At 51.5% G+C, this 27,443-nt stretch overlaps 1 protein-coding gene across 1 annotated transcript; it reads right to left on the bottom strand.

The window, feature by feature from the left end:
- Window positions 1-221: 221 nt before the first annotated feature.
- On the bottom strand, window positions 222-26,659 carry CAPN11 (calpain 11). Its single transcript, XM_025382999.1, has 23 exons — window positions 26,612-26,659; window positions 17,969-18,037; window positions 15,630-15,880; window positions 15,193-15,262; window positions 12,432-12,550; window positions 11,787-11,920; window positions 11,484-11,652; window positions 8,438-8,521; window positions 8,251-8,336; window positions 7,934-8,008; window positions 7,588-7,748; window positions 7,166-7,344; window positions 4,150-4,161; window positions 3,617-3,828; window positions 3,281-3,320; window positions 3,118-3,183; window positions 2,975-3,032; window positions 2,782-2,846; window positions 2,471-2,539; window positions 1,594-1,672; window positions 1,382-1,498; window positions 858-916; window positions 222-715 (listed from the first exon to the last, which is right to left on the bottom strand). The coding sequence occupies exons 1-23, from the start codon at window positions 26,625-26,627 to the stop codon at window positions 689-691; spliced, it is 2,217 nt and encodes a 738-aa protein (XP_025238784.1). The 5' UTR covers window positions 26,628-26,659; the 3' UTR covers window positions 222-688.
- Between the last annotated feature and the right edge of the window lie 784 nt (window positions 26,660-27,443).

The raw sequence follows: 27,443 nt of genomic DNA, 5'->3' as shown, positions 1-27,443 counted from the left end.
CCATAGGGCACACCACACAGTTCTTTACAGGGAGAGACTTGTGTGCTTAGCATCCGGCACTGCCCATAAACACCAACTGTGGCCTCCAGTTACTGTGACAACTGCACATTTCTACATGCTCTCTATCACCTTTGGCTGAGAGCTACCCAATCCTTTGGTCCTGGGGAAGTGACTTCCACCCTTGCCAGTCTTTTCATGGGATAAAAACACAGAGACAGGGAAGCCAATGGCATGTGCTATTTATTAGAATAGTGTCCACAGGTGGGGAGGAAAAGAGAGAGGCTGTGCCAGGATGGGTGGTCAGCAGGGAGGTGTGAGCAGGACAGCAAGCATGGAGCGTAAGAAATGAGCTACAAGTCCCTTCCCTATTCTTGACCTCTCCAGCCAGGGGGATCCTGGGGAAGCATCACCTACTCTTTAGTCAAATATACTCTGAGAGCGAGCGATGGTGGGGGAAAGCCAGCCATCAGAAGCCTGGTTTGGGAAAAAAGAGAAAGGCTCTGAGCTCGGGGAGTGGGCACGGAGGTCCCACTGCTGCAGTAAACATGGCACCTGGGACCTGGGCACTGCCACCTGGAGCCCATTTCATCAGCAGAGACCGGAGAGCTGAGGGCTACAAGAAGCACCGTACCCTCCTGGGCTAGAACCTCACTGCTGCTGGTAGAGATGGCCAGGCTCCTGCAGACCTCTATCCCCACATGGTCATCTGCAGCCACTGTGGAGACAGGAAGCAGATCCCAGGGTAGGAAGAGGTGGGGGCAGGATGCTGGCCAGAGGACAGCAGAGTTGGGCGGGGGTGGGGTTGCGAGGCAGGCAGGCGCAATCCTGCAGATTCCTTCCCACCCCTTTCCAAGTACCTGTTCCAGGTTCAAGCAAATATGGCCAGTATTCTTGGGGTCCATGGTTAGAAAGACTGCTGTGTTACAGAGGAAGCAGGGGAGAGGGGCTGAGTGCTAAGTCAGTGTTCTGAAAGAACCACTCCCAACTAGGTAGGAAGGGGCAACACCAGCTGTTCCTGGCTGTTCCCCACATAAATCCCCTAGCCCAGTGGGGAATTAATGAGAGCAACTCACATAGCCTCACCAGGAGCCAGGCCCAGTTCTGAGTGCCTTCCATAGACTAACTGGTTTAACCTGCACCTCAGTCCTTTGAGGGCAGCACTATTATTATCCACATTCTAAAGAGGAGGGAATGGAGGCACAGAAAGATTAAGTGACTTGCTCAAGTCACAGCTGCCAGCAAGTGGCGGAGCTGGGCTTTGAACCCATTTCACGTGTGCCTTGTAAGGGGGAGGGGCTCTGGAGCAGCACCCATCAGGGTGTATGGGAGAGGGCCCGCAGCCCCTGGCCTAGGCTGGGGTGTGGGTAGATGCCTAACTCACTGAACATGGTCTTTAGCCTCAGGAAACAGCTGATGAAGCTGTCAAAGTCTACGATCAAGTCATCATCTGCATACCTGGCCACCAGGACCTGCGTTACCTTGTTGTTCAGCTTGATGCCTGAGAGACAGAGAAGTGGGGAGGGGAAAAGTCCAGGCCTCTGGATGCTGCCATCCTCTTCCCTGCCCCAAGGCCCGCACCTGACCCTTGGCCACCTGCTTTCTCAATAGCCAACCGCATCTCATAGGAGTTCAAGGTGCCTGAATGGTCCTGGTCACACTCTCTGAAGATGTCCTGAATAGACAGACAGATGTGGTAGGGCCACGTGCATGGCATGGTGGTTGAAATAATGAAATACTGAGGCCGGGTGCAGTGGCTCACGCCTGTAATCCCAGCACTTTGAGAGGCCGAGGCAGGTGGATCATCTGAGGTCAGGAGGTCGAGACCAGCCTGGCCAACATGACGAAACCCCGTCTCTACTAAAGATACAAAAATTAGCTGGGTGTGGTGGTGCATGCCTATAATCCCAGCTAGTCAGGAGGCAGGAGGTGGAGGTTACAGTGAGCAGAGATCGAACCACTGCACTCCAGCCTGGGCGACTGAGTGAGATTCCGTCTCAAAAAAAAAAAAAAGAAAAGAAAAGAAAAATAAATACTTTAGGACAGTCGGCTCACAGCAGTGGCCTAAGACACCATGCCCCAACTCCAACCCTGGCCCACTCCTGATATGCCTATCATCTGGTGACCTAAGGGTTAATGCCAAGCATGGGTTGTCGGAAGCACTGGTGCCCTGCCCGGCGCTCTCTGTGTGCATCCTTCATGACTAGTTGATACCTGAGCTATACTTGTTATAAAATATTTTGACTGGGTAATATGCCACACTCCAACAGACCCTTTTCTAGTGTGTGTGTGTGTTTGTGTGTGTGTGTGTGGTGTTGTGTCTGTATGTGAGTGTGTTTGTGTGTGTGTGAGTGTGGTGTGGGGGTGTGTGTGTGTGGTTAGGGCTCCGGTCCTAGCTTCCCCTCATTAGTTCCATCTCTCCTAAGACCCTCTTTTCCTTACCCCTCGAGGCTGCCCTTTTAGTGCCCTTTACCGTCCATTTCTTGAGTTTTTTCCACAGGATCTTGAACTCTAGAAGCCCCAGCTTGCCAGAGTCATCTTTCTGGAAGGTGGTCAAGGACAGCAGAGAAGGGAGTGGAGAAGGCATCCCAGGGGACAGGGAAGCAGCAGGGCTTCCCGAGGGGACACACAAGCCCTGGGATTCCGGTACTGTAGCAGCCAGAAGAACTGGCATCTTCTGCTACCACAGAGCCTAATCCCCATCAGGGAGGAGGGCATGGCTGGCCTCTGGGCCAGGCTTGTAGGCAGGGGACAGGGCCAAGAGAGCACTGGACAGGAGGATACATCCATGAGGTTGATCATGCAGCGGCAAGCATCCAGGCCAAAGCCCTTGGTCTTGAAGCTTTTGACTGTGAGGAAGGGAGGGGGTAGAAAGGAGAGACAGGGTAAATGAGGTATCGTGGGGGGCACTGGGAGTGATCAAGAGGGGCACAAAATATGGGGGAGGGGTCGCGTGCAGCAGGAGTGGAAGACTCACATTTGATGGTCATCCTGTTGAGCAGCCTCTGGAGCTCGTGTGCCCCTATCTCCTTGCCCTAGGAAGGGGGACAGTGAACCCCACTTGGGTCCCTCCAGCCCCTCATCCCCCTCCCGTCAGCCCTCCGCCTGTGGCCTGCTCACCTCTCCTGCCACTATCTTAAACAAATGTAGGAAGTCCTGGTCCATGTCATCCTCAGAGACCTTTTCCTGGGGGCAAGGGAGCGGGAAAGGGACCTGGTCAGAAAACTTCCTTCACAGGCCTGGGAGCTTCCTTCCAACCCCCAGCCCTACAGCCTCCCCTCACCTCTTGGAGTTGCTCAGCATAGTTGACTTCATCCAATTCCCTGGGCAAAATCATTGAAAGCTCAAGAGTTACCGGGGAAGGGAGATGGGGATTTCAGCAGGGTGCTCTGGGGGTCATGTCATGTCTTTGAAGCAATATAGGGCAGCTCCATGGAAATCTGGGTTCTAGTTCTAGGTCTGGTTCTGCCACTAACTGGGACTTCACCTTTCCATGCCTCAGTTTCCCTGACTGTAAAACAGGGACAAAGTGAGGGAGGACCTGACAGCAGCTCCCTGAGCTTGATATCCTGCAGCTCTTGGGTGGCAGGCCTTGGAGCAGTGAGGTGCAGTCCCTTACCATGACTCGCTGTGCTTCTCGGTGAAGACACGAAGTAGGAAGTCGGCATCTCTGTGTGGCTCAAAGGTGGAGGGAATAATGATATACTCCCCCGGAGGCAGCCGGAGTTGGCTGCTCACCTCCCGTGAGTTGGCGAAGATCTCTGAGAAGCCATGGTCCTGATACTTCACGAAGAATTCCTTCTTCAAGGGGACATCCTGGATGTTCTGAAACTATATGCACTCTGGAGGTGGGTACAGGACTGGCACGGGAGGTTAGGGAGGGAGGGCCCCCCAAGGTGAACAGCCTGGCCGGGCAGGGTTGGAGGTAGGTGCCACCACCAACTGACCTGGCCTGGACACCACCTAAGTGGTCCGCAACTCCAATAGGGTCTCTTCCTTTCCCGACCCCTACCAGTCCCCAAGAGGGCTGGAATCCTAACCCAGTGACCCCCAGAGCCTCTCGCCAAATTCCACCCTTTGCCAATCCACTTGCAGCCAGGGGTGGGGTGGGTGTGTGTCCAGGAACAAGCCCCACATCTTTATCTTCTGTACCTCCTTTGGGACCTGGGAAGGGAAGAAAGAGGAGAGTCAGATCTCTAGGGTGGTAAAGGGCCTCAGGCCTTCAGAAGCCAAACGGGATGTGTATAGTGTGTGTCTGTGTCTGTGTGTGTGTGTTTTTGGAGGGGTATTAAGAGCCCTGGGACACGGGTGGTGGAGTGGGGCACGGGCTCTGACAGTTCAAAGGTCCTGGCATTAACAATCCCTCTGCTGGCCGGGCGCGGTGGCTCAAGCCTGTAATCCCAGCACTTTGGGAGGCCGAGACGGGCGGATCACGAGGTCAGGAGATCGAGACCATCCTGGCTAACACGGTGAAACCCCGTCTCTACTAAAAAATACAAAAAACTAGCCGGGCGCGGTGGCGGGCACCTGTAGTCCCAACTACTCGGGAGGCTGAGGCAGGAGAATGGCGTGAACCCGGGAGGCGGAGCTTGCAGTGAGCTGAGATCCGGCCACTGCACTCCAGCCTGGGCGGCAGAGCGAGACTCCGTCTCAAAAAAAAAACAAAAACAAAAACAAAAAAAAAAAAACAATCCCTCTGCTGTAGAGGTGGGAGGATTGCTTGAGCTGGAGGTCAAGGCTGCAGTGAGTCATGATCATGTCACTGCCCTCCAGCCTGGGCAACAGAGTGAGACCCTGTCTCAACAACAACAACAAAAAAAAATCCTTCAGCTTTCGGTAGTAAAGTACAGTTTATATAAGGTAGATTTTTATCATTCCAGGTTAAGGGAAGGAAACAGAATCCCAAAGATGTGAGGTGATTTGTCCAACCTCAGATGGCTGAAAAGTGAAAGAGCTGGGATAAAAATCTAGGACAGTGTTTTGCTTTTCCGTGGAACACTCATATCCTGCAGGAAGTGAACAGAAGATTACTAAAATTGAGGATCGAGGACAAATAAGTTTGTAAAAATGTGAGTTAAACCAAGTTAAACAGGTTGCTGTATTGCAGAGGTGGCTTATCAGCACCTCAGTGTGCTTGTGTGCACCGGAGAGCTCGGGCTGGAGTCGTCTTTCCTGAGCTTTTCTAACCTTGACGATGTCTTTGGGACAGGGTCTCGCTCTGTGCCCAGGCTGAAGTGCAGTGGTGCGATCATGGCTCGCCGCAGCTTTGACCTCCTGGGCTCCAATGATCCTCTCACCTCAGCTTCTCGAGTAGTTGGGACCACAGGTGTGTGCTACCATGCCCGGCTAATTTTTTGTTGTTGTTGAGACAGGCTCTTGCTGTGTTGCCCATGCTGGTGTTAAATTCCTTGGGCGCTGGGCGCGGTGGCTCAAGCCTGTAATCCTAGCACTTTGGGAGGCCGAGATGGGCGGATCACGAGGTCAGGAGATCGAGACCATCCTGGCTGACACGGTGAAACCCCGTCTCTACTAAAAAGTACAAAAAACTAGCCGGGCGAGGTGGCGAGCGCCTGTAGTCCCAGCTACTCGGGAGGCTGAGCCAGGAGAATGGCGTAAACCCGGGAGGCGGAGCTTGCAGTGAGCAGAGATCCGGCCACTGTACTCCAGCCTGGGTGACAGAGCGAGACTCCGTCTCAAAAAAAAAAAAAAAAAAAAAAAAAATTCCTTGGGCATCCTCCGAGTGATCCTCCCACCTCGGCCTCCCAAAGTGCTGGGATAACAGGCATGAGCCACCACCCCCAACAAAAATGTTATCCTGAAGCACCAGTCTGTTAACCTGGTGGACTAATGGCCCTAAGAGTAGGGCAAGGCTTGTGTCTGTTTTGCTCACTATTGAACCCCTGGAGACTGAACTGGGGCCTGGCATACAGTAGATGCTCCATATAACTTGCTTATAGAAGGGAAAGCAAGTGAACGAACAACATTCTTTTGGAGATTTGGAGAATTTTGAAAAGCATGGTTTGGCTTGGGAAATGCTTCTCAGGGCTTTCTCTTGGCTCCTGGAATGAGTGCGGCTGGTGGAGCAGACAAGGGGGATGGATTGTCGGCGGGGGGGCATGGATTGTCCGCAGGGGGCGGCGTGTGGAAAAGTCTCAGAGTGCCTGGGAATCAGGACACAGGCTTGGCCTCTGACCCTTGGATGTGTGAGCTTGGGCAAGTGACTTCATATCGCTGGTCCACAGGCTCCTTCTGCTTCCTTAAAGGTATTAGTAGTTAGTATTCCTGAGACCTTTGGAACAATGCCTGGCACAAAGGATAAAATCCATGAAGAGAAAACTGCTGGCTCTGGCTTGAAAAGCACAAAGCACCATTCAAGAGTCAGGGCTCAGCCTGGGCAACATAGTGAGACCCTATCTTACAAAAAATTAAAAAAAAAAAAACAAAAAACTAGCAGGACAATTGCCTGCAGTCCTAGCTAGTCAGGAGGCTGAGGTAGGAGGATTGCTTAAGCCTGGGAGGTCAGGGCTGCTGTGAGCTGTAATCACACCACTGCATTCCAACCTGGGCAACAGATTGAGACTCTGTCTTAAAAAAAAAAAAAAAAGAAATCAGGGCTGTGAAGCCTGTTGGAGCCTGTTCCTCTCCCAGGCAGGAAGTGGCCCTGGGGAGAAAGGAGTGAGGCCAGGCGGCTGGGCGTGGTGGCTCACACTTGTAATTCCAACACTTTGGGAGGCCGAGGCAGGCAGAGTACCTGAGGTCACGAGTTCCAGACCAGGCTAGCCAACATGGTGAAACCCCATCTCTACTAAAAATACAAAAATTATCTGGGCATGGTGGTACATGCCTGTAATCCAGCTACTGGGAAGGCTGAGGCACGAGAATCACTTGAACTGGGGAGGCAGAGTTTGCAGTGAATGGAGATTGTGCCACTGCAATCTTTCTTTCCCTGCCCTCACCTAGGAAACAGAGTGAGACTCTGTCAAAAAAAAAAAAGAAAGAGAGAAAGAGGGAAAGAGAGAAAGAAAGAAAGAAAAGAAAGGAAAGAAAGAAAGGAAAGAAAGGAAGCAAGAAAGCAAGAAAGTAAGAAAGCAAGAAAGCAAGCAAACAAGAAAGGAGTGAGGCCAGGTGAGAGAGAGTGAGTGGCCGGGGGGACCAGCCAGGCACCCACCGAATACAGGACAAAGCCAATGGTCTGCAGCTGGGTTCCCTGCTGCCGTGCATGCCGCCAGTTCTTCTGCATCAGGGCCACCAGGCAGGTGCAGACCACAGCATCGTTCTCTGTGTCATCCTCTGGGTCATCTCCCTCAGGGAGAGAAATCTTAAACTGGGGGTTGGTCCAGAATGTGCCTGTGGTGGAAGCGGGTCAGCATGGTTATATGGGGGCTTCCCTTGGCCACGCCCTTTCCGGGTGGACGGAGCTTCCCCAGCCACACAGGAGTTGTCTCCTCCACAGGGGCTGTGAAATCTGACTAACCCCTGACCTCATGGACCCTGACTCCGGTGACTTGTGCCCCAGGTCTGGTTTCATGGTGAGCCATGGCCCATCCTTCACTCCCTGCACACCCCCTCCCCCCTCACCCCCTCACCCACCAGGGTGGTTCCTGCAGCCCCCTGCGGAGCTGCCTCTGCGCCAGCTGCCCTCATAGAAGGTGGTGTGCCAGTAGCTCTTGTAGTCCCCAGAGAGTGCATCAGGCGTGAGGTTGCAGATCTCCAGGAGCGTGAAGTTGTTCAGGAAATCTTGGTAGGACATCCTGTGGTGGGGTGGGGGTGGAGCCCATCAGCAGCACACTTGCATCCTCAGTTCCCTCTCCCTGAACCGCAACCCCTCAACAACCACCGGAGCCTCTGCATCCAAGGCGCAGAGAGGAGCGGAGCAGGGAGATGAAGGACCAGGGCCTGGGGCAGTGGTAGGAAGCCCACCCCAAGCCACACTGACCAGAACTCCCCGTCCTCCATCTTGTGCAGCAGCTGCATCTGAATGTCTGGGGCCACCTCTTCCCACTCGCTGGACCTGGAGCAGAGATGGGCGGTGGAAGGAGAGGGGCGGAAGTCACGTGGCACCTCCTTCCTCTCCAAGGGACTCCCTCTTCCCTGAATGCCTGCCTGCTGGGGTGCGGAGCTAGATGGAGAATCTAGAGGGAGGGGCTTTGCCCTGTTGTACAGGTTTTTCTCCCAGATGGGATACCAGTCGGTCCACCTAGCACTGCCTGCTGTATCCTCTGACCACCCCTGACCTGGATTGGGGGCACCTACCTGTCACTCCAAGCTCCATTCCACTCAATCCGGCCCCAGGGATTCCGGACCCGAATCAGTGTTTCCATTTTGCCTCTGTAGTGGACCTGGGTAGGCAGGGGTGGTTAAAGGTCAGAGTTATGGGGACAGGGAGACCTTCTCCTCCTTCTCAGGGTCCTCGGGGTAGGGCACATTTCTCAGGACTCACATCCTGAAGGCCAGTCACTGAGTAAGCGTGCCCTCTCACCAGCATCTTGTTGGTCATGGACTCCAGTTCACTGTCGCTGGTGACCTACAGAACAGAGAGGAAGGGAAGGTACGGAGGACCTGGACTGGGCACCCAAAGGAAGGGAGAGCTCTCCAGGTTAATTTTTTTAAACTAAACTTTTAAATTATTATCATTATTTTGAGGTAATTGTAGATTCACATGCAATTGTAAGAAATCATACAGAGAAATCCCATGTATCCCATTCTCAGGTTCCCCCAGTGGTAACATCTGGCAAAACTACAGTGAAATATCAAACCAGAATGTTTTAAAAATTGTTATTATTATTATTTATTATTATTTGAGACAGAGCTTTGCTCTTGTTGCTCTTGGAGTGCAGTGGCGAGATCTCAACTCACTGCAACGTCTGCCTCGTAGGTTCAAGTGATTCTCCTGCCTCAGCCTCCCAAGTAGCTGGGATTACAGGCGCCTGCCAACACGCCTGGCTAATTTTTTGAGTTTTTAGTATGGATGGTGTTTCACCATGTTGGCCAGGCTGGTCTCGAACTCCTGACCTCAGGTGATCCACCCACCTCGGCTTCCCAAAGTGCTGGGATTACAAGTGTGAGCCACTGCACCCAGCTTTATTATTATTATTATTATTATTTATTTATTTATTTTTTTTTGAGACGGAGTCTCACTGTGTCTCCCAGGCTGGAGTGCAGTGGCGTGATCTCGGCTCACTGCAAGCTCCGCCTCCCGGGTTCACGCCATTCTCCCGCCTCAGCCTCCCAAGTAGCTGGGACTACAGGCGCCCACCACCGTGCCCGGCTAATTTTTTGTATTTTTAGTAGAGACGGGGTTTCACCATGTTAGCCAGGATAGTCTCGATCTCCTGACCTCGTGATCCACCCGCCTCGGCCTCCCAAAGTGCTGGGATTACAGGCTTGAGCCACCGCGCCCGGCCTATTATTATTTTTGAGACAGGGTCTCACTGTGTCACCCAGGCTGGAGTGCAGTGGTGTGATCTCGGTTCACTGAAGCCTTGACCTCCTAGCCTCGAGCAAGCCTCTCATGTCAGCCTCCTGAGTAGCTGAGACTACAGCTAATTTTTGTATTTTTAGTAGAGATTGGGTCTTGCCATGTTGCCCAGGCTTGTCTCAAAATTCTGGGCTCAAGCAATCTGCCCACCTCAGCCTCCCAAAGTGCTGGGATTACAGGTGTGAGCCACTGTGCCCAGCCCAGAATGCTGATATGGATGCAATCCATAAACCTGATACAGATTTCCCCAGTTTTACAAGTGCTCACTTTTGTGTGCTCTATGCAATTCCATTACGTGTAGTTTCGTGTAGCCACCACCACAGTCAAGATATAGAACATTTCTATCACCACAAGCATCCCTTGAGTCACCCTTTTATAACCAAACCCATCTCTTTTCACGACTCCCCTTCCCTAAACCCTGGCAACCACTCGTCTCTTCTTAATTTCTATTATTTTGTCATTTCAAGAATGTCATTTAAGGCCAGGCGCAGTGGCTCACGCCTATAATCCTAGCACTTTGGGAGGCCAAGGCGGGCAGATCACCTGAGGTGGGGAGTTCAAGACCAGTCTGGCCAACATGGTGAAACCCTGGCTCTACTAAAAATACAAAAATTAGCCAGGTGTGGTGGCAGGCTCCTATAATCCCAGCTACATGGGAGGGTGAGGGAGGAAAATCGCTTGAACCCAGGAGGTAGATGTTGCAGTGAGACGAGACCACACTGCTGCTCTCCAGCCTGGGCAACAGAGTGAGAATCTGTCTCAAAAAAAAAAAAAAAAGAATGTCATTTAAATGGAATCATGCAGTGTGTAACCTTTGGGGGTTGTCTTTTTTTTTTCTTTTCTCTCAGCTAATTATTATTATTATTGTTTTTGGTAGAGATGAGGTCTCACTATATTCCTTAGACTGGTCTCGAACTCCTGGGCTCAAGCAATTCTCCCACCTCAGCCTCCCAAAGTGTTGGAATTACAGGCGTGAGCCACTGCACCTGGCTGGGTTTGGTGTTTTTCATTCAGCATAATTCCCCTGAGATCTGTCCTAGTTTCTCTGAGTATCAGTAGTTTGTTCCTTTTTATTGCTGAGTAGTATTCCATGGTGTGTAATCAACACAGTTTGTTTAACCATTTACTCACTGAAGGACATCTAGGTTGTTTCCTGTTTGGGGGCTATGATGAATAAGGTTGCTGCAAACATTTGTGTACAAACATTTTTGGAGACATGTCTTCATTTCTCTGGGATAAATGCCAAGAATGCAGGGTCATATGTTGCACCCTGTGTTCATGTATTTTGTCGAGCAAATGTTGGTTGGGTGCCTACTGCATGCTGGGCTCCTTCCCAAGTTCCAGGGTCCAGCAGTGAATGAGACAAAGAAGGTCACTGCCCTCATGGAATGTGAGTACTATCCAGAGAAGATGGGCTATGAGTGAAAACATAGATAAGCAAGATAATTTCAGGTCACAATAAATGTTGGGGAGAAAGTAAAAACCAGATAGAAAGTAAAAAGGGCTGGCCGGGCACCGTGGCTCCCGCCTGTAATCCCAGCACTATGGGAGGCCGAGGTGGGTGAATCACTTGAGGTCAGGAGTTCAAGACCAGCCTGGCTAACATGACGAAATTCCTTCTCTACTAAAAATACAAAAAATTAGGCAGGCTTGGTGGCATGGGCCTGTAATCCCAGCTACTTGGGAGGCTGAGGCAGGAGAATCACTTGAACCCAGGAGGTGGAGGTTGCAGTGAGCCAAGATCTTGCCACTGCACTCCAGCCTGGGAGACAGAATGAGACCCTGTCTCAAAAAAAAAAAAAAAAAAAGAAAAAGAAAAGAAAAGAAAAAGCAAGTAAATAGGGTGGGGACAGCGACTTTAGACAGGGAGGCAGGGAAGGCTAGTCTGGGGAAAAGGCAGTTGAACTGAATGAGAAGGTGCTGGCCATGCAGATACTGGGGGAAGAGCCTTTTGGGTGACAGCAACAGCAGGTGCAAAGGCCCTGAGGTGGGACCATGCTTTGCTTACTTCAATGGAGCAACCCATGAGGGAGGATCGCTCCACCGCCTTCCTAAGGAGCCTGAGCAGGTTCTGAGGGGGCCTCTGGAGTCGGAAGCTCTGGGCCACGCCTCCTGTGAAGTCCTCAAAGCCCTCTATGGTACTGCCCCCTGACAGTGCTTCATAGGACCCACTCAGCCTGTGGGCACAGAGAAGGCACTGTTGGGCTCTAGGATGGAGGTGAGGGAAGGGAGGGATGTCCTGCCACCTCCTCCCCTCCCCCTGATTCCAGCTGCCCAGACAGAGGCAGCTTCCTCGGCTCCCAGCACTCACTTGGCATATGCCTTCTCCAGCAGGGCGCTCCAGAACTCACTGCGTTCGGTTGAGTGCACGAACACCAGCTTGTCATTCTTTGTGGGCAGCCGGTCGTCCACTACCACGTTCACCCACTGCCCAAACTGCCAAATCTGCGGGTAGCAACACACACCCCTTGCGTGGGAACCCTATCATCAAGCGCCTCCTAGTGGCCAGACCTGACGACACGCCAGTGTCAGAGGCTCCACTCTGCTGAATCACTGAATAAATCACTGGATAGTGAGGGAAAGGCAACCCAAAGCCTGGACCTGGCTCCGCCTCCTCTCCAGCTTCTGCCACGAGGGGGAATTTGTCTACATGTAGCTCAGTTAAAGGGGCAGATTACAAAAATTATGTGACAAAGACTACCAGTGTCACACACACCCACACCCACAATGGAGAGGAAGAGAAGGAGAAGGGAGAAAGAGAGCCACAAATTGCTAACAACTATTTTCTTTGGGGACTTAAAAAATCAGCTTACATGGTTTCTTTGGTGGGCATATATTTCTCTGATGATTAGCCCAAAACCCACCCTAATAAATGCTATTTTTCAAAAGGAAAAAAGGTAAACTTTTTCCCCCCCGCTCCCCACAAAGCCATGGTGGCTCTCACACTGTCCTTCACCTGAAAATGGAAGATGCCAGCATAGTTTTTCTTGAAGCTCTGCCCCCTGGGCACCACGCGGTACAGCAGTTTGGGGCAGGTGGTAAGGGAGCCGATGGCAGCCAGCAGCCAGCAGTCCCCTGGAAAGACAGGCAGGGCTTTGCCACCCCTGAGCAACCCTTTATGTGTGGGTGGGCCTCAGAATCCAAGGCCTAGGGGAGCAGGAACTTGACCCTGTACCCCATTCTCACCCCCTGGCAGAGACGCACCCTCCCTCAACCCTCCCACTAAAGAGCGTTCAGGAAGAAGGCAAACAGGGAGAAACTGAAATCAGAGAGACTCTGGCGAGGTGAGTTTCTGTACATTTTCTTTTCTGAGACAGTGTCTTGCTATGTCACCCAGGCTGGAGTGCAGTAGCACGATCTCAGCTCACTGCAACCTCTGCCTCCCGGGTTTGAGCGGCTCTGCTGTCTCAGCCTCCTAAGTAGCTGGGACCACAGGCGCCTGCCACCACACCTGGCTAATTTTTGCATATTTAGTAGAGATGGGGTTTCACCATGTTGGCCAAGCTGGTCTTGAACTCCTGGCCTCAAGAACTCCCGGCAAGTCTGCCAGCCTTGGCCTCCCAAAGTGTTGGGATTACAGACGTGAGCCACAGTGCCTGACTGTACCTTTTCTATTATGTGAGAGCCACATGCTTTTGTTTTCTTGAGTTTGGGAAAGAGGTACTTTTGGCCTCAGGCTCTAGGAACCTATTTTTTTAAAGTAAATTTTTATATGTAAGCAGAGACAGAGTCTCACTATGCTGCCCAGGCTGGTCTTGAACTCCTGAGCTCAAGTAATCCTCCTGCCTTGGCCTCCCAAGGTGCTGGGATTACAGGTATGAGCCACTGCACCTGACCAGTAACCTGCTTTATTTGAGACAGAGCCAATACTCTCCACATTCTTCCAACAGATCCAGTCACCTTCCTGCACCCTGTGAGTACACTGGTGTGGCCACGAAGGTCCCAAGAGGCCTCTCCCTCATGTCACCCACATTATATTGGGGACCCAGGGCTTAGTATGTACCCCAGCAGGACCCCTGGAGCTAGGCATTGAAGTGGGTATGGGGCAGTGTCCCTGGCCTGAAGTTCAGCTAAAGGGAATCCTATGGGAGATGAGCACTACAGACCTCCATTGCCATCTGTCTCCTGGGCATCTCAGCCCTTGTTGGGTGGGGTCCAGGGGCAGGGTACTGGGCATCCTAGGCCAGGCTGAGGTTGAGGGACGAGAAAGTTTCTATGACTACCAATGGCCTCCTGGCTGCCTGGAGACAGGAATATCAAGGACGCTCCAATCCCCCTCACCGTTGGAGTGCCTGGGAGAAGTGAATTCCCTCCTTCTCCAGCACATTGTCCCTCCAGCCTACTGAGCCACAGCAGCCACAGCAGCGGCCCTGGGGTCTAAGGTCTCCTTGGTCTCTGCTCTGCCCACACCTTGCCAGTTTTTTCTGCCCCAAGGGCACAGAATTCGGTCTCAGAGAAAGCCCACCCTGGCTTTATCCCTAAAGACGCAACGAGGGATCTGGAGGAAATCCTTGAACAGGACCAGGCTTAGGGAGGAGGATCTACCCTGGGGCTTTCCATGGGAGCCTTGTGAGAGTGGGTTGAGTGGACCCCGTTGCCCTCCTATTTGATACCCCAGATTGATCAGGTTCTAGCACCTGTAGTGGTTTCCACAAATTCTTCGACCATCCTCCCTTCCAAAGGTAGAGCCTAATTCCTCTCCTCTCGAGTGTGGACCAGATTCAGTGTTTGCTTCTGACAAATAGAGTATGCTGGAAGTGATGATGGGCAACTCCTAAGACTAGGTCAGAAAAGGCATTATGGCTTCCTCCTTGTCCTCTCCCTTAGATAACTCGCTTTGGAAGAGCAAGCTACCACTTTTTGTGGACACTCAAGCAGTCCTATGGAGAAGCCTATATGGCGAGGAACTGGGGCCTCCTGCCAACAGCCAGCAAGGACCTGAGAGTTCCTGCCATGTAAGTGCACCCTCCTAAGAGCAGACCCTCCAGCCCCAGGTAAGCCTTCAGATGATCACAGGTTGCAGATGTCTTGACTGCAGCCTCCTGGTAAACCCTGAACCAGACCCATCCAGTGATTCTGCTTCTGAATTTCTGACCCACAGAAACCGTGAGATAAGAAAATTAGTTTTTTTGGTTTTTTGTTTTTTTGTTTTTTGAGATGGAGTCTTGCTCTGTCGCCCAGGCTGGAGTGCAGTGCTGCGATCTCGGCTCACTGCAAGCTCCGCCTCCCGGGTTCACGCCATTCTCTTGCCTCCTGAGTAGCTGGGACTACAGGCGCCTGCCACCAGGCCCAGCTAATTTTTTTTATTTTTAGTAGAGACGAGGTTTCACCGTGTTAGCCAGGATGGTCTCGATCTCCTGACCTTGTGATCCGCCCGCCTCGGCCTCCCAAAGTGCTGGGATTAAAGGCGTGAGCCACTGCGCCCGGCTGTTTGTTTTTTTAAGTTGCTAAGTCCTAGGTAATTTATTATGTAGCCATAAATAACTGATATCCCCCCAGGACCCAGGCTGCAGCAGGCAGGGAGTGGCATCCAGACTCGGGAGGGGCAGAATGCATGGTGTTCTCACTGTCCTCTCCTCAGAAGGGGAGGGACAGGGAAACAGAAGCAGGCTGTCTGAACCTCAGGGCTCCCTGTTTTACAGCTTCAAAAGACATCCTGGCACCCCTCCCCCAATCCCCTTCCCCAAGTGGAGACCAGCTTCCTGTGCCCCACTCACCGAGGATCCCCTGGCAGACGTCTGTTGGAGAAATCCCATCCATGATGAACAGAGGGTTGTTTATGATATCCTGCAGTGAAGGAATAAAGGTTTCAGGGGGCCCAGGACGCCCCCTCCCCACCTTTCTCCCACCTTTGCTGGGGAATGATGCCCACCTTGAAGTTCCAGGGGAGCAGATATGAGGGGAGGGGAGAGGGTACAGGATCAACTTGGCATAGGTGCAGCCTGTGATAACAGAGGCTGGTGGGTGATTTCCTTAGGGTTACCTGGGAGGTTTGGCTTAAGCATATTCAGAACTGTCCCCAGCTCTGATGAAGGTGGGGCCTAGTGCCAGGCTCAGAATAGGGTGGTGGGGGGTTGAAGATTCTAAAAGTGATAGAGGGATCACTACAAACTCCCCTCCGTCCATGAGTCCATGCCTCCCTTCCAGTGCCCACCTTGGGCCGCTGCCAGCAGATGTTCTGCACATTTTTGGAGTTGGGGCCCAGGTCCTTGAAGCCCAGTGAGCTGGGTTCAGCAGGGAATAAGGGGTCCTCAAAGAGTTCCCCCTTTCTTAGACAGGCTGCTCGCAGCTCCTCAAAGCTCTGGTTACCAAAGTTGTGGGCATTGTGATGCTGGCCCACGCCGCTGGCCTTGAGCCGGCTGTAGTTTATGTGAGCCACCATTCCTGTATCAGTATAAGTGGGCTCTGTGTAAGAAAAAATGACAAATAACGCAATTAAAAAATGTAATAAGCTGGGCACAGTGGTTCATGCCTGTAATCTCAGCACTTTGGGAGGCTGAGGTGGGAGGATATCTTGAGCCCAGGAGTTTCAGACCAGCCTGGGCGACACGGTAAGATCTCATCTCTACAAAAAATGTTTTTTAATTAGCTGGGCATGGTGGTATGTGCCTGTAGTCCCAGCTACTCAAGAAGCTGAGATGGAAGGATCACCTGAGCCCTGGAGTTCGAGGTTGCGGGAGTTTGAGGCTGCAACGAGACGTGATGGCGCTCCAGTCTGGGTGACAGAGCAAGACCTTGTCTCTAAAAAAAAAAAATAAATAGGCTGGGCGCGGTGGCTCACGCCTGTAATCCCTGCACTTTGGGAGGCCAAGGTGGGCGGATCACGAGGTCAGGAGTTTGAGACCAGCCTGGCCAACATAGTGAAACCCCATGTCTACTAAAAATACAAGAATTAGCCGGGCATGGTGGCGGGTGCCTGTAATCTCAGCTACTCAGGAGGCTGAGGCAGGAGAATTGCTTGAACCCAGGAGGTGGAGGTTGCAGTGAGCCGAGATGGTGCCACTGAACTCCAATATGGGTTACAGAGTGAGGCTCCATCTCAAAAAACAAAACAAAACAAAACAAACAAACAAAAAACCCATATTGTGTGATTCTATTTATATAAAATGTCTATACAGAGAGACAGAACGTAGATTAGGGGTTGCCTGTTGCTTAAGGAGATGGGGGATTAGAAGTTGATGGCTAAAGGGTATGGGATTTCTTTGGGAGGATAATGAAAACAATCTAAAATTTGTTGTGGTGCTGGATGCATAACTCTGTGAATATACTAAAAGGCACTGAATTATACACTTTTTTTTTTTCCATTTTTTTTTTAAGAGGCAGAGTCTTGCCATGTTGGCTGGTCTTGTACTCCCACCACACCCAACTGGAATTGTACTTTGGAATTATCCTTTGGGTTTTTTTGAAACAGAGTCTCACTCTGTAGGCCTGGCTGGAGTACAGCGGCTTGATCACAGCTCACTGCAGCCTTGACCTCCCGGGCTCAAATTATCTTCTCATCTCAGCCTCCTGAGTAGCTGGGACCACAGGTGTGTGCCACCATGCCTGTCTAATTTTTTAACTTCTAATTTTTGTAGAGACAGGATCTCACTATGTTGCCCAGACCAGTCTTGGACTCCTGGGCTCAAGCAATCTTCCAGTCTTGGCCTCCCAAAGCGCTAGGATTACCGGCATGAGCCACTGCACCCAGCCAAATGGTACACTTTAAATGGGTGAACTGTAGGGTATTTGAATTGTCTCTCAATAAAGCTGTTTTTAAAAAAAATGGCCTCCAGACCATCTAAACAGATGCTGCTTTTTTTTTTTTTTTTAATTGTTTTTTGAGACGGAGTCTCAGTCTGTTGCTCAGGCTGGAGTTCAGTGGCACGATCTTGGCTCACTGCAACCTCCGCCTCCCAGGTTCAAGTGATTCTTCTGCCTCAGCCTCCTGAGTAGCTGGGATTACAGGCGCCCACCACTACATCTGGCTAATTTTGTATTTTTAGTAGAGCTAGGGTTTCACCATGTTAGCCAGGCTGGTCTCGAACTCCTGAACTCAGGTGATCCACCCGCCTCAGCCTCCCAAAGTGCTGGGATTACAGTCATGAGCCACCACGCCCGGCCTAGACTCCGCTCTTTTAAGGAGAGTGGAAATAATGGAGTGTAGAGAGTGGAGGGCAGAGGGAAGGGGCTGCTGGGGGTGGGCTGGGTCAGGTAATGGCTGAGTGGGTGGCACTGGGTGAGTGTCAGGGTAAGAGTTGAGTCAGGCTGGCTGATGGATCCCAGGCCTGCCAGGTGGCTTGGGACTCTGGACACCCTGCCCACACCTCCTCCCCCAGGGGGACTGCGAACCGCCAACATCCCTTCCTGAGGGTAGCCTCCCCTCCCCGCACCGCCCTCCCCACACAACACAACTGACTTCCCCCATCAGCAGGCCCAGGGGAAGAGAAGAGAGTGAAGGAGGAGGAAGAAAAAAGGGAGGCCACAGAGCCACGACTGAGTCTGCAGTCCTACCCGCATATGAGCTCCGAGGCTTCTCCTGTGATCCATCCAGGCTCTCTGCTGACTCTGGAAGACTCGGCCCTAGAATAAGAAAGAGAGTGGGAGGAGGGGAGGAAGGCTGTGGTCTAAAGTTAAACAGAGCCCAGCTGGGGCTGGGGTATAGGAAGATTTTAGAATGAGGAAAAGAACTAGGTTGGGGTGCAGCTACAGGGAGGGCAGCAGGGTTCTGGGGTTCTTTACAGGTGAGACCCTGATTGAACCCACAGAAGGGCGAGACCCCAGAGGCAAGAGCAGGAGGTCTCAGTTATTCCTCCTCCCCTGAGTAACAGAACCAGGAGACTAGTTGTAACAGCAGAGCTGACAGCACTGAGCACCTTCTCTGTGCCAGGCACACCAGCCCTACAAGGGGGTACATGCAATACCCTGATTACTGGAAAAGGGAGCAGAGGCCCAGAGCCTAAGCAGCTTGCCCAAGGTCACAGTGAGGGTTGGGTGTGGGATGAAGTCCGTACTGCAGACCCTCGACCGAGCTTGCAACCTTCACCCTATGCTGAGCCCCCTGAGGGGAAGTGTTTCTCCTCAGTTGAAAGCTGGCAGAACCCGCCCCATCTCTGTTACAAAGGCATCCACGGACGATTTGTTGCTGAACTTATCCCCCTTCCTCTTGCCACTGCCCCAAGCAAACCCCTTCTCCTGTTCCACACGAGTACCTCCTTGGGATTTCCTCAGGTCTTATGATGACCCCCCTGTTCTGGTTCCCCAAGATCTCAACACACTGCATCCCACATCAAAACAGTCATTGAGTCCTTCAATGACTAAGAATCCCCTCCTAGGACCCTAATTTCTCATTGCTACCATCACTGGCCGAGGCCAGGGCCTTCAGACAACCCCCAGACCTCAAATGGCCTCTTGTCTCCTAAAGACCCTCTCCAATTCATCACATATGTTGCCCCCACCACACACCACACCAACTCCCTTTGAATGAGGTTTTGAACCCTTTACTTCCTCCGGAAACTTTCAGGATATCGCTTTGCCAGCAGAATAAGGCCAGCCCCCAGAGCCCTCTCCAACCCTGGGCCCACCACTCCCAGTACAAACCCATCCCTTTGACCCCTCTTGAGTGTTCCAGACTTGGGGAGACCCTGCCTGGCCAAGCAGCTCTCCTGAGCTCTGCGTCCCAGGAGAGACAGTCCCTCCAGCAGTCTCCTCAACCTAGTCCTCCCCTTCCCTCCACCTAGCCAGAGACCTGGGGATCTTCCCAGACCCTGTCACTATGCCCCTTATCTACTGCACCCTCTTAGCATCTCTCCTGTCCTCCCCCGCACAGCCCGTGATAGGGGCTGCCCCTGTGCAGAGCCACATCGAGTGCAGTAAGTGAGGACTGGAAGTCAAGCATCCCCTCACAGGGAGGCCTCCCAAAACATCACTTTATCTCCTCATGCCTCGGCTTCTCCACCTGGGGGATGGATGATATTCTAAAGTGTTTGCATTTGTTTCTGACACAAAGCTCACTCAAGAAGTTAACCTTAAATAGCAAAAATCTAGGCCAGAAGAATGATTCCCTAACTGGCCCCTTTCTTCTAACATCCTCCTCCCCAACTAGTTCTCTACAGTGTTAGCTAAGATTTTGAAAATGCGAACCTGGGGCGGCACGGTGGCTCACCCCTGTAATCCCAGCACTTTGGGAGGCTGAGGCAGATGGATCACTTAAGGCTAGGAGTTCAAGACCAGCCTGGCCAACATGGTGAAACCTCATGTCTACTAAAAATACAAAATTATTAGCTGGGTGTGGTGGTGCACACCTGTGGTCCCAGCTACTCCGGTGGCTGAGGTAGGAGGTGGCTTGAATCTGGGAGGTGGAGGTTGCAGTGAGTTGAGGGAGCGCCACTGCAGTCCAGCCTGGGTGGCAGAGTGAGACTGTCTCAAAAAATAAAAATAAAATAAAATAAAATGCAAACCTGATTATAGATACTGCACCCCCTGCCCAATACTTTAGATGTGTTTCCCTTGTTAGCATGACAAACCCAAACCAGGCTGCCACCTGCCATCTGGCCCCATGCCTTTCTGCACAGGCTACCCTCATTCCTCTTGCCGTCCTTGTGCCTCTGTCTGCAATCATTCCTGATCCCATGCCCACAATGGGTCCACTGGGAAAAAGTCCTGTCCAGCCTCCCAGTGCCTGCTTGATGTTGCCTCCTCTGTGAAGCCTCCCTGGTGGTGTCCGCACAGAACTTGGGGCTGCGCTATCTTCCTACACTTTTGTTAGGACACCCATCACTACCTGCCTTCCCTGAGTTGACTTGTCTGCCTCCTCTGTGAGGCTGTGAGCTCTCAAGAGGAGAGGGTGAGGCCACCTTGTATACTACTCAGTTTCAAAATGCTGGCTCAAAAATGTTTGCAATGAATGAATGGATGCCTTGCTCAGTATTGTGGTTAATTTTTCATAGATGTTTTCTCTCTCCCACCCCTCCCCTACTCCCTATCCTGCAGCAACCCCAATATACAATATATTTTGTTTATTGTTTACTTCCCCCATGAGTGAAAGCCTGTGAGGGCAGGGATTTTTGTCTGTTTTGTTTGCTGCTGTATCCCTGCTGCTGTATTGAGTACATAGTAAGTGTTCAATATAGATATACTTTTTTGAGACAGAGTCTCACTCTGTTCCCCAGGCTGCAGGGCAGTGGCAGTTACGGCTCACTGCAACCTCAAACTCCTGAGCTCGAGCAATCCTCCCTCCTCAGCCTCACGAGACCAGCAAGGGGGAACATAGTGAGACTTCTGTGCCTACAAAATAAAAATTAAAAAAAATTAACTGGGCATGGTAGCATGTGCCTGAGGTCCCAGCTCCTTGGGAGACCGAGGTGGGAGGATCGCTTGAGGCTGGGAGTTGGAAGCTGCAGTGAGCCCTAATTCCTCCTGTGGGGAAAAGAAAGAGAGATCAGCCTGTTACTGTGTCTATATAGAAAGAAGTAGACATAAGAGACTTCATTTTGTTCTTTATTTGAGATGCTATTAATCTGTGACCCTACCCCCAACCTTGTCCTTGCAAGAGACATGTGCTGCGGTGACACAAGGTTTAATGGATTTTGGGCTGTGCAGGATGTGTCTTTGTTAAACAAGTGCCTGAAGGCAGCTTGCTGGTTAAAAGTCATCACCATTCTCTTAATTTCAACTATCCAGGGACACATACACGGCCAAAGGTCGCAGGGACCTCTGCCTAGGAAAGCTAGGTATTGTCCAAGGTTTCTCCCCATGTGAGAGGCTAAAACAATGCTGCTAAAAGGTTTATGGAGATGTTTGCATATGCATCTCAAGGCACAGCATTTTCCTTTAAACTTATTCATGTCACAGAGGTTTTTGTTCATATGTCTTACTGCCAATTTCCTCCCTACAATGATGCTATTGTCCTGCCACTCCCTTATCTTTAAGATGGTAAAGATAATTATCAATAAATACTAAGGGAACTCAGAGACCGGTGCCAGCGTGGGTCCTCTGTATGCTGAGCGCCGGTCCCCTGGGCCCACTTTTTCTTTCTCTATACTTTGTCTCTGTGTCTCATTTCTTTTCTCGTCTCTCAGGCCACCCCTTCACTTCCACTGTGCTCCAGCCTGGGTGACAAAGTGAGACCCCCATCTCCAAAACAAACAAACAAAAAATAATAAGGTTGAGGAGACTCAGGATCCTGAATTTTGCTTCTCCATAGAGCCTGTAACTTGTGATGAGAAGATATTAGGAATCCTGCCTCAGTTATGAGTAGTGAGCACTTATATAGCATTTCTAAAAATAATAATAGCTAGCAGCGCTTGAGGGCTCACTACAATAGAGCCTTTGGCTTGTGATGAGAAGATATTAGGAATCCTGCCTCAGTTATGAGTAGTGAGCCCTTATATAGCATTTCTAAAAATAATAGTTAGCAGCGCTTGAGGGCTCACTACATGCCTGGCACTATTCTAAACACCCTACATGCATTAGCTGATTGAATCCTCACAACAGCCCCACTGGTTAGGCTTACTATTATAACTTCCCTGCTGTAGACAGAGAAACTGAGACAGAGAGAGGCTGAACTTCCTCAGACTCGGTGGGCATTACAGTCAGGGCAGGCTGCTCTATGCTCTCAACCTCCCAGCTGCCTTGCTGGGAGGTTGCCACAGTGAGGGGCCACGGCTGTGCTGGAGAAGGATGAGTGAGTCAGCTGGCCTCGGTGCGTCCCCTTCGTCCACTGTACTGCAACTTGTGTGTGGTCTTTGTGAAGTCACCTCCCCTGTGTGGAGCAGCTGACAGGGGGTGTTGACGATGGATAAAGGTGTTGGAAAAGGGGTGGCTTGTCCCTTTTTAGCAGAGCTAATGCCTTGGGCTGCACTGGAGCCAGAGTGTCAGCTGTGTGACCTTAGGCGAGTTGTTTGACCTCCCTGAGCCTTGGTTTCCTCACCTGTGTATAGAGGCTGCTACATTCTACATGGGAGGGTGTTTCAGGGTTGAAGAATGCAACATGTGTGAAAAAGACTGGGGTTTAGTAGATGCTCAGGAAACATTAGTCTCATTCTCCCCACTGACCTGGCTGGTCAACTGGTATTTGCTGAGCTCCTTCTAGGATCACATGGCCTGTGCTCTGTGTCACATATGTGTCCCTCCATCATAGGATTTAATGATACTAGTGATATTACTCCAATATTGGAGTCATGTGTGTGCTTGTCTGTCTTTGCCACTGGTTTGAGCTCCTGAGAGCAAACCCTAACTCATGTTAGGCATGTTTTATGGAGCATTTATTCTGGGCTGGCACTGAGGGGTCGAGGTGAATGCACCCCCAACGTGGAGCGTGGAGAAGACCCTCCCATGCGATTCCTCCGCAGGTTCAGCTCCAAGGGCCACGGAGACAGAAGAAGGGGCAGGAAAAGAGGCCACCAGGTTGAGGGGATCATCAGGGAGGTTCTGCGGGAGAGTGACTATCCCCCTTTCCCTGCTCTAAGCACATCCCGTTCTCCTGAGGGTGGGGTGCACTTTGACTTCCTGGTTCTGGAAGCATCAGGGCTGGGAAGCAGGGAAGCGGGTGGGTAGAGCCAGAGTCTGGGAGTTCTCCCCATTCTTTTCTCCCTCCATTTTCCTCAAACCGTCTCTTCTAACCCAAGCTCTCTGGGATTATCTTAGAAATGGTAACGGAAGCCCCCTCACCCCCTCAGGCTATGATTACAGGTGTGTGTGTGTGTGTGTGTGTGTGTCTTTATTCAAAGAGACCGTGAGGGGGGCTGAGGGGGATAAACAGTGGAGCCCCCTTCAGATGAAGAGGGTTCCGAGGGAAGGGTGGAAAGCAGTCCCGAGAGGGGAGAGCTGAACACTTCTGTTTCAGCCCCAATCCATATTTGTGAACCTGGCAGATCAGGATGACTATTCCCATCTGACCTGGGTGGAAGCCAGGGCCTCCCAGAGAGTTTGAGTCAGAGGTTCTCAACCCGGGGTGATGATGGCCCCCAGGGAACAGGTGGCAATGTCTAGAGGCAGTGTTGGCTGTCATAACTGGGGCAGGTCTCGGGGAGCTACTGGCATCTAGTAAGTCGAGGCCAGGGATGCTGCTGGGTGCCCCTCAGTGTAGAGGAAAGCCTCCATGATAAAGAATTTTCCAGTTCAAAATGTCAAGAGAGCTGGGGTTGACAAACCTGGGTTGAGCCAATCATCTAAGGCCATTCACACGATAAGGCAAACCACTCCATGCCCTTCCACCGTGCAGTCACTCCAGGCAGCCGCTACCCTGGCTGCTCCGAGGACTGAGGGTGTTGAGCTCTCCTGGGGGCCTGGAAGGACCAGGGAAGATGCTGTTGTTTGAGAAGACTGAAAGAACATCAGAGGGCAGGCCAAGGCATTTCAGGTTCCATCTCACCTCCCTTGTCTCATTTCCCCAGAGCCCTCTGTCCCCTAGTCACCACCCAGCCCAACAAACCATTTCTCACTGTCTGGCCCCCAAACCCTGCTTCGAAGCTGCATACCCAGTCCCCAGGGTGTGAGGTCATTACTCAGCTCTGACTTGCAGGAAGGACTGACACACCTATCCACACCACCACAGTTGTCATGGAAACTGTCTTTAGGCCGGGCACTGTGGCTCACACCTGTAATCCCAGCACTTTGGGAGGCCAAGGCGGGTGGATCACCTGAAGTCAGGCATTCAAGACCAGCCTGGCCAACATGGTGAAACGCCGTCTCTGCTAAAAACATAAAAATCAGCTGGGTGTGGTGGCACGTGCCTGTAGTCCCAGCTACTCAGGAGGCTGAGATAGGAGAATCGCTTGAACCTGGGAGGTGGAGGTTGCAATGAGCCAACGTTGGGCCACTGCACTCCAGCCTGGGCAATAGAGTGAGACTCTATCTAAAAACAAAACAAAACAAAACAACAACAACAACAAAAACAAAAGAAAACATCTTTTTAGAGAGGGCAAAAGATCCAAGCTGTCACATGGGCTAGGAGCACGAGCAGGCTGAGACAGACAGACCAAGGCTGCCTGTGGGAAGCAGACAGATGGCCAGAGCAACACAGTAGCTCCCCTTATCCCTAGGGGTACTTCCAACACCCCCAGTGGACACCTGAAACTGTGGGTGGTACCAAACCCTGTATATATCTTTTTTATTTTTTTATTTTTAAAATTTTTTGAGACGGAGTCTTGCTCTGTCGCCCAGGCTAGAGTTCAGTGGCGTGATCTCGGCTCACTGCAAGCTCCGCCTCCCGGGTTCACGCCATTCTCCTGCCTCAGCCTCCCAAGTAGGTGGGACTACAGGCGCCCACCACCACGCCTGGCTAATTTTTTTTTTTTGTATTTTTAGTAGAGACAGGGTTGCACTGTATTAGCCAGGATGGTCTCGATCTCCTGAGCTTGTGATCCGCCCCCCTCGGCCTCCCAAAGTGCTGGGATTACAGGCGTGAGCCACCGCGCTCGGTTCCAAAACCCTGTATATATCAATACTATGTCTTTCCTTTATGTACATACCTATGATAAAGTTTAGTTTATAAATTAGGCATAGTTAACATAAGCAGTTAACCATAACAAGTAATAAAATAGAACAAATAACAACAATATAATATCAGTAATGTGAATGTGGTCTCTCTCAAAATTTCTTAATGTTTTCAGATTGCAGTTGACAGTGGGTAACTGAAACTGCGAAGCGTGGAACGTAGGGGCTGCCGCATAAGGCACGAACGGACAGGAAGCTTTCTGCTGCAGCTGCACGTCCTATCTCCTCCATCAGACTGAGAACCTGTAGATCGGTTTTAACTAAATCTATTTTATTTTACTGACCAAAAAAGTATATATCTGTTGTGTATGACATGGTGTTTTAAAATATTTATTCATTGTGGAATGGCTCAGTTGAGCTAATTAATATCAGGATTACTGCACACACTTGTTATTTGTTTGTGGTGAGAACACTTACAATCTACTGTCAGTGATTTTCTTTTTTTAATTTGAGATGGAGTCTCACTCTGTCACCCAGGCTGGGGTGCAGTGGCACGATCTTGGCTCACTGCAACCTCCACTTACCGGGTTCAAGAGATTCTCCTGCCTCTGCCTCCTGAGTAGCTGAGATTATAGGCGCCCACCACCACACCTGGCTAATTTTTGCATTTTAGTAGAGACAGGGTTTCACCATGTGGACCAGGCTGGTCTTGAACTCCTGACCTCAGATGACCCACCTGCCTTGGCCTCCCAAAGTGCCAGGATTACAGGTGTGAACCACTGTGCCTGGCCTCTCTCAGTGATTTTCTAAGTGCAATACATTGTTATTAGGGGACTGTAGATTTAAGGACAGTTTGATTTCCAGTGCTGGGAAAAAACTAAGATGTTGTCTCAGTGAACTTAAAAAAAAAAAATTAATTAATTAATTATATTTTGAGATGAGGTCTTGCTATGCTGACCAGGCTGGTCTTGAACTCCTGGGCTTAAGCTCAGGGCACTTCTGAAGAACAAGGACTGGGTTTGGGGTCACCTGCTAGGCCTAAACTTCCTAGGGTCAGGTAAACAGGGAGGACCTGAGAAGCTGGGAGGCTGGGTCTAGGGGCCTATGGTCTCACGGTGCCCTAGGCTGAGGGTGAGGTATAGGGCTGAGCTTCTGCTGGCCAAGGCTGGCTGCCCTCTGTGCACCCCAGCCCCATAGGAACAACTCAGTTCTGCCCAGCCACCCGCTTCCCCTCAGCTCACTCTTCCCCATCTCCTGGAGTCTGGTCCCAGGCTTGCCTCAGGTAGTCCTGCCCCTGCCACCCTGAGGATCTCATCTTCCTGGGCTGAGGGACCTGCTTTTCTAGGCTTAGGAGAGGTTTTCTCTGTTCCCTAAAGTTTTCTTCTCTACTTGGGCTTTTTCACACAAACCCTTTTCCGCAGCAGCCATGACAGCGGGACGGCCAGTCCCTCTCCTCTCCCCAACTCTAACTGTCAGTGGAGAGGAGAAAGAGCTCCTGCCCGGCCTACCACCCAGTCTGACCACCAGTGGCCTATCCTTCCCCAAACAGTCTGAGGAAGAGGCCCAGGTCCTGTCCTTAGGGAGCATCCAGTCTGATGGAAGAGTCACTGTCTGTACCCTAAAGGGGCACCCAGTCTGATGGGAGACACAACTCCTTCCCTGGGGGGAGACTAGCCTGCAGGAGGTACAGGAGTGGGGTAAGGCCCCATGAGTGCCTACCTGGGGAGGACAGCATGCTGGTGGCTAGCTCGGTGCTTGACAGTTGAAGGTTCTGGTGGGAGGGGGAAAAGAGGCCCTCCCCCTAGAACTCTCTCACTGCAGTGGGATTCCTCGGTCAGCAGCCCGTTTAACAGCTGCCTTCCCTTTTCTCCTTCTCAGTAACCTAGCCCCTTACCCAGCTGAGGGCTACCCGCTTTAGGGACAGATGACCCAGCACCCCCGCCTCGTGCAGACTCCACCAGCCTGGCTGTCCTCACTGTATCATGGTCATCCCATCAGGGTAGGTCCCAGTCCCTTTCTTTCAGCCCCAGGTTTCCAGGAGGGGTTGTCCCTGACACCACACCAACCTGACCTTTACATCCAGAAAGCCTTCTCATTCCCAAAACCCCCTTTCTCACTGACACGGCATTTTTCCTGTGTTGCTGTCTTCACATGGCACCCTCCTCTGTGTCTCTTCTTCTAAGGACACCAGTCATATGGGGGCAGGGTCCCATGCATTTCAGTATGACCTCATCTTAATTGAACGAATTATATCTGCAACCACCCTGTTTCCACATGAGGTCACATTCTGAAGTACTGGGGGCCAGGACTTCAACATGCCTTTTTGGGGGACATGATTCCACCTACAACAGTCTCCTTGCCTGGCCCCAATCTGGCATGGTTAGGCCACTGGTCTGACCACATGTCCCACCTCCGCACCGGAAACGGGGAATGCTCTGAGCTAAGACTCTGCTCCGGAGTACAGTCTTCTCTGGAGTGTGTGATGGCTGAGGACAGGGACTTTCAGGTCATCCCAGTGCCCCTCAGCCCTGCCTGGTACTAATCAGGCACA

Source organism: Theropithecus gelada, chromosome 4 (genome assembly GCF_003255815.1).
Source record: "Theropithecus gelada isolate Dixy chromosome 4, Tgel_1.0, whole genome shotgun sequence".
In the NCBI taxonomy this organism is placed as follows: Eukaryota; Metazoa; Chordata; class Mammalia; order Primates; family Cercopithecidae; genus Theropithecus; species Theropithecus gelada.
This window is presented reverse-complemented; position numbering and strand designations above follow the sequence as displayed.

What these genes read in the sequence shown, in the direction of transcription:
- CAPN11 (XM_025382999.1), bottom strand. An exon ending in CTGGAGAAGGCATATGCCAA is followed by an intron (nt 11,653 to 11,786) that starts GTGAGTGCTGGG and finishes CTGTGCCCACAG; the next exon opens with GCTGAGTGGGTCCTATGAAG. An exon ending in GAGAAGCACAGCGAGTCATG is followed by an intron (nt 3,321 to 3,616) that starts GTAAGGGACTGC and finishes GATTTTGCCCAG; the next exon opens with GGAATTGGATGAAGTCAACT.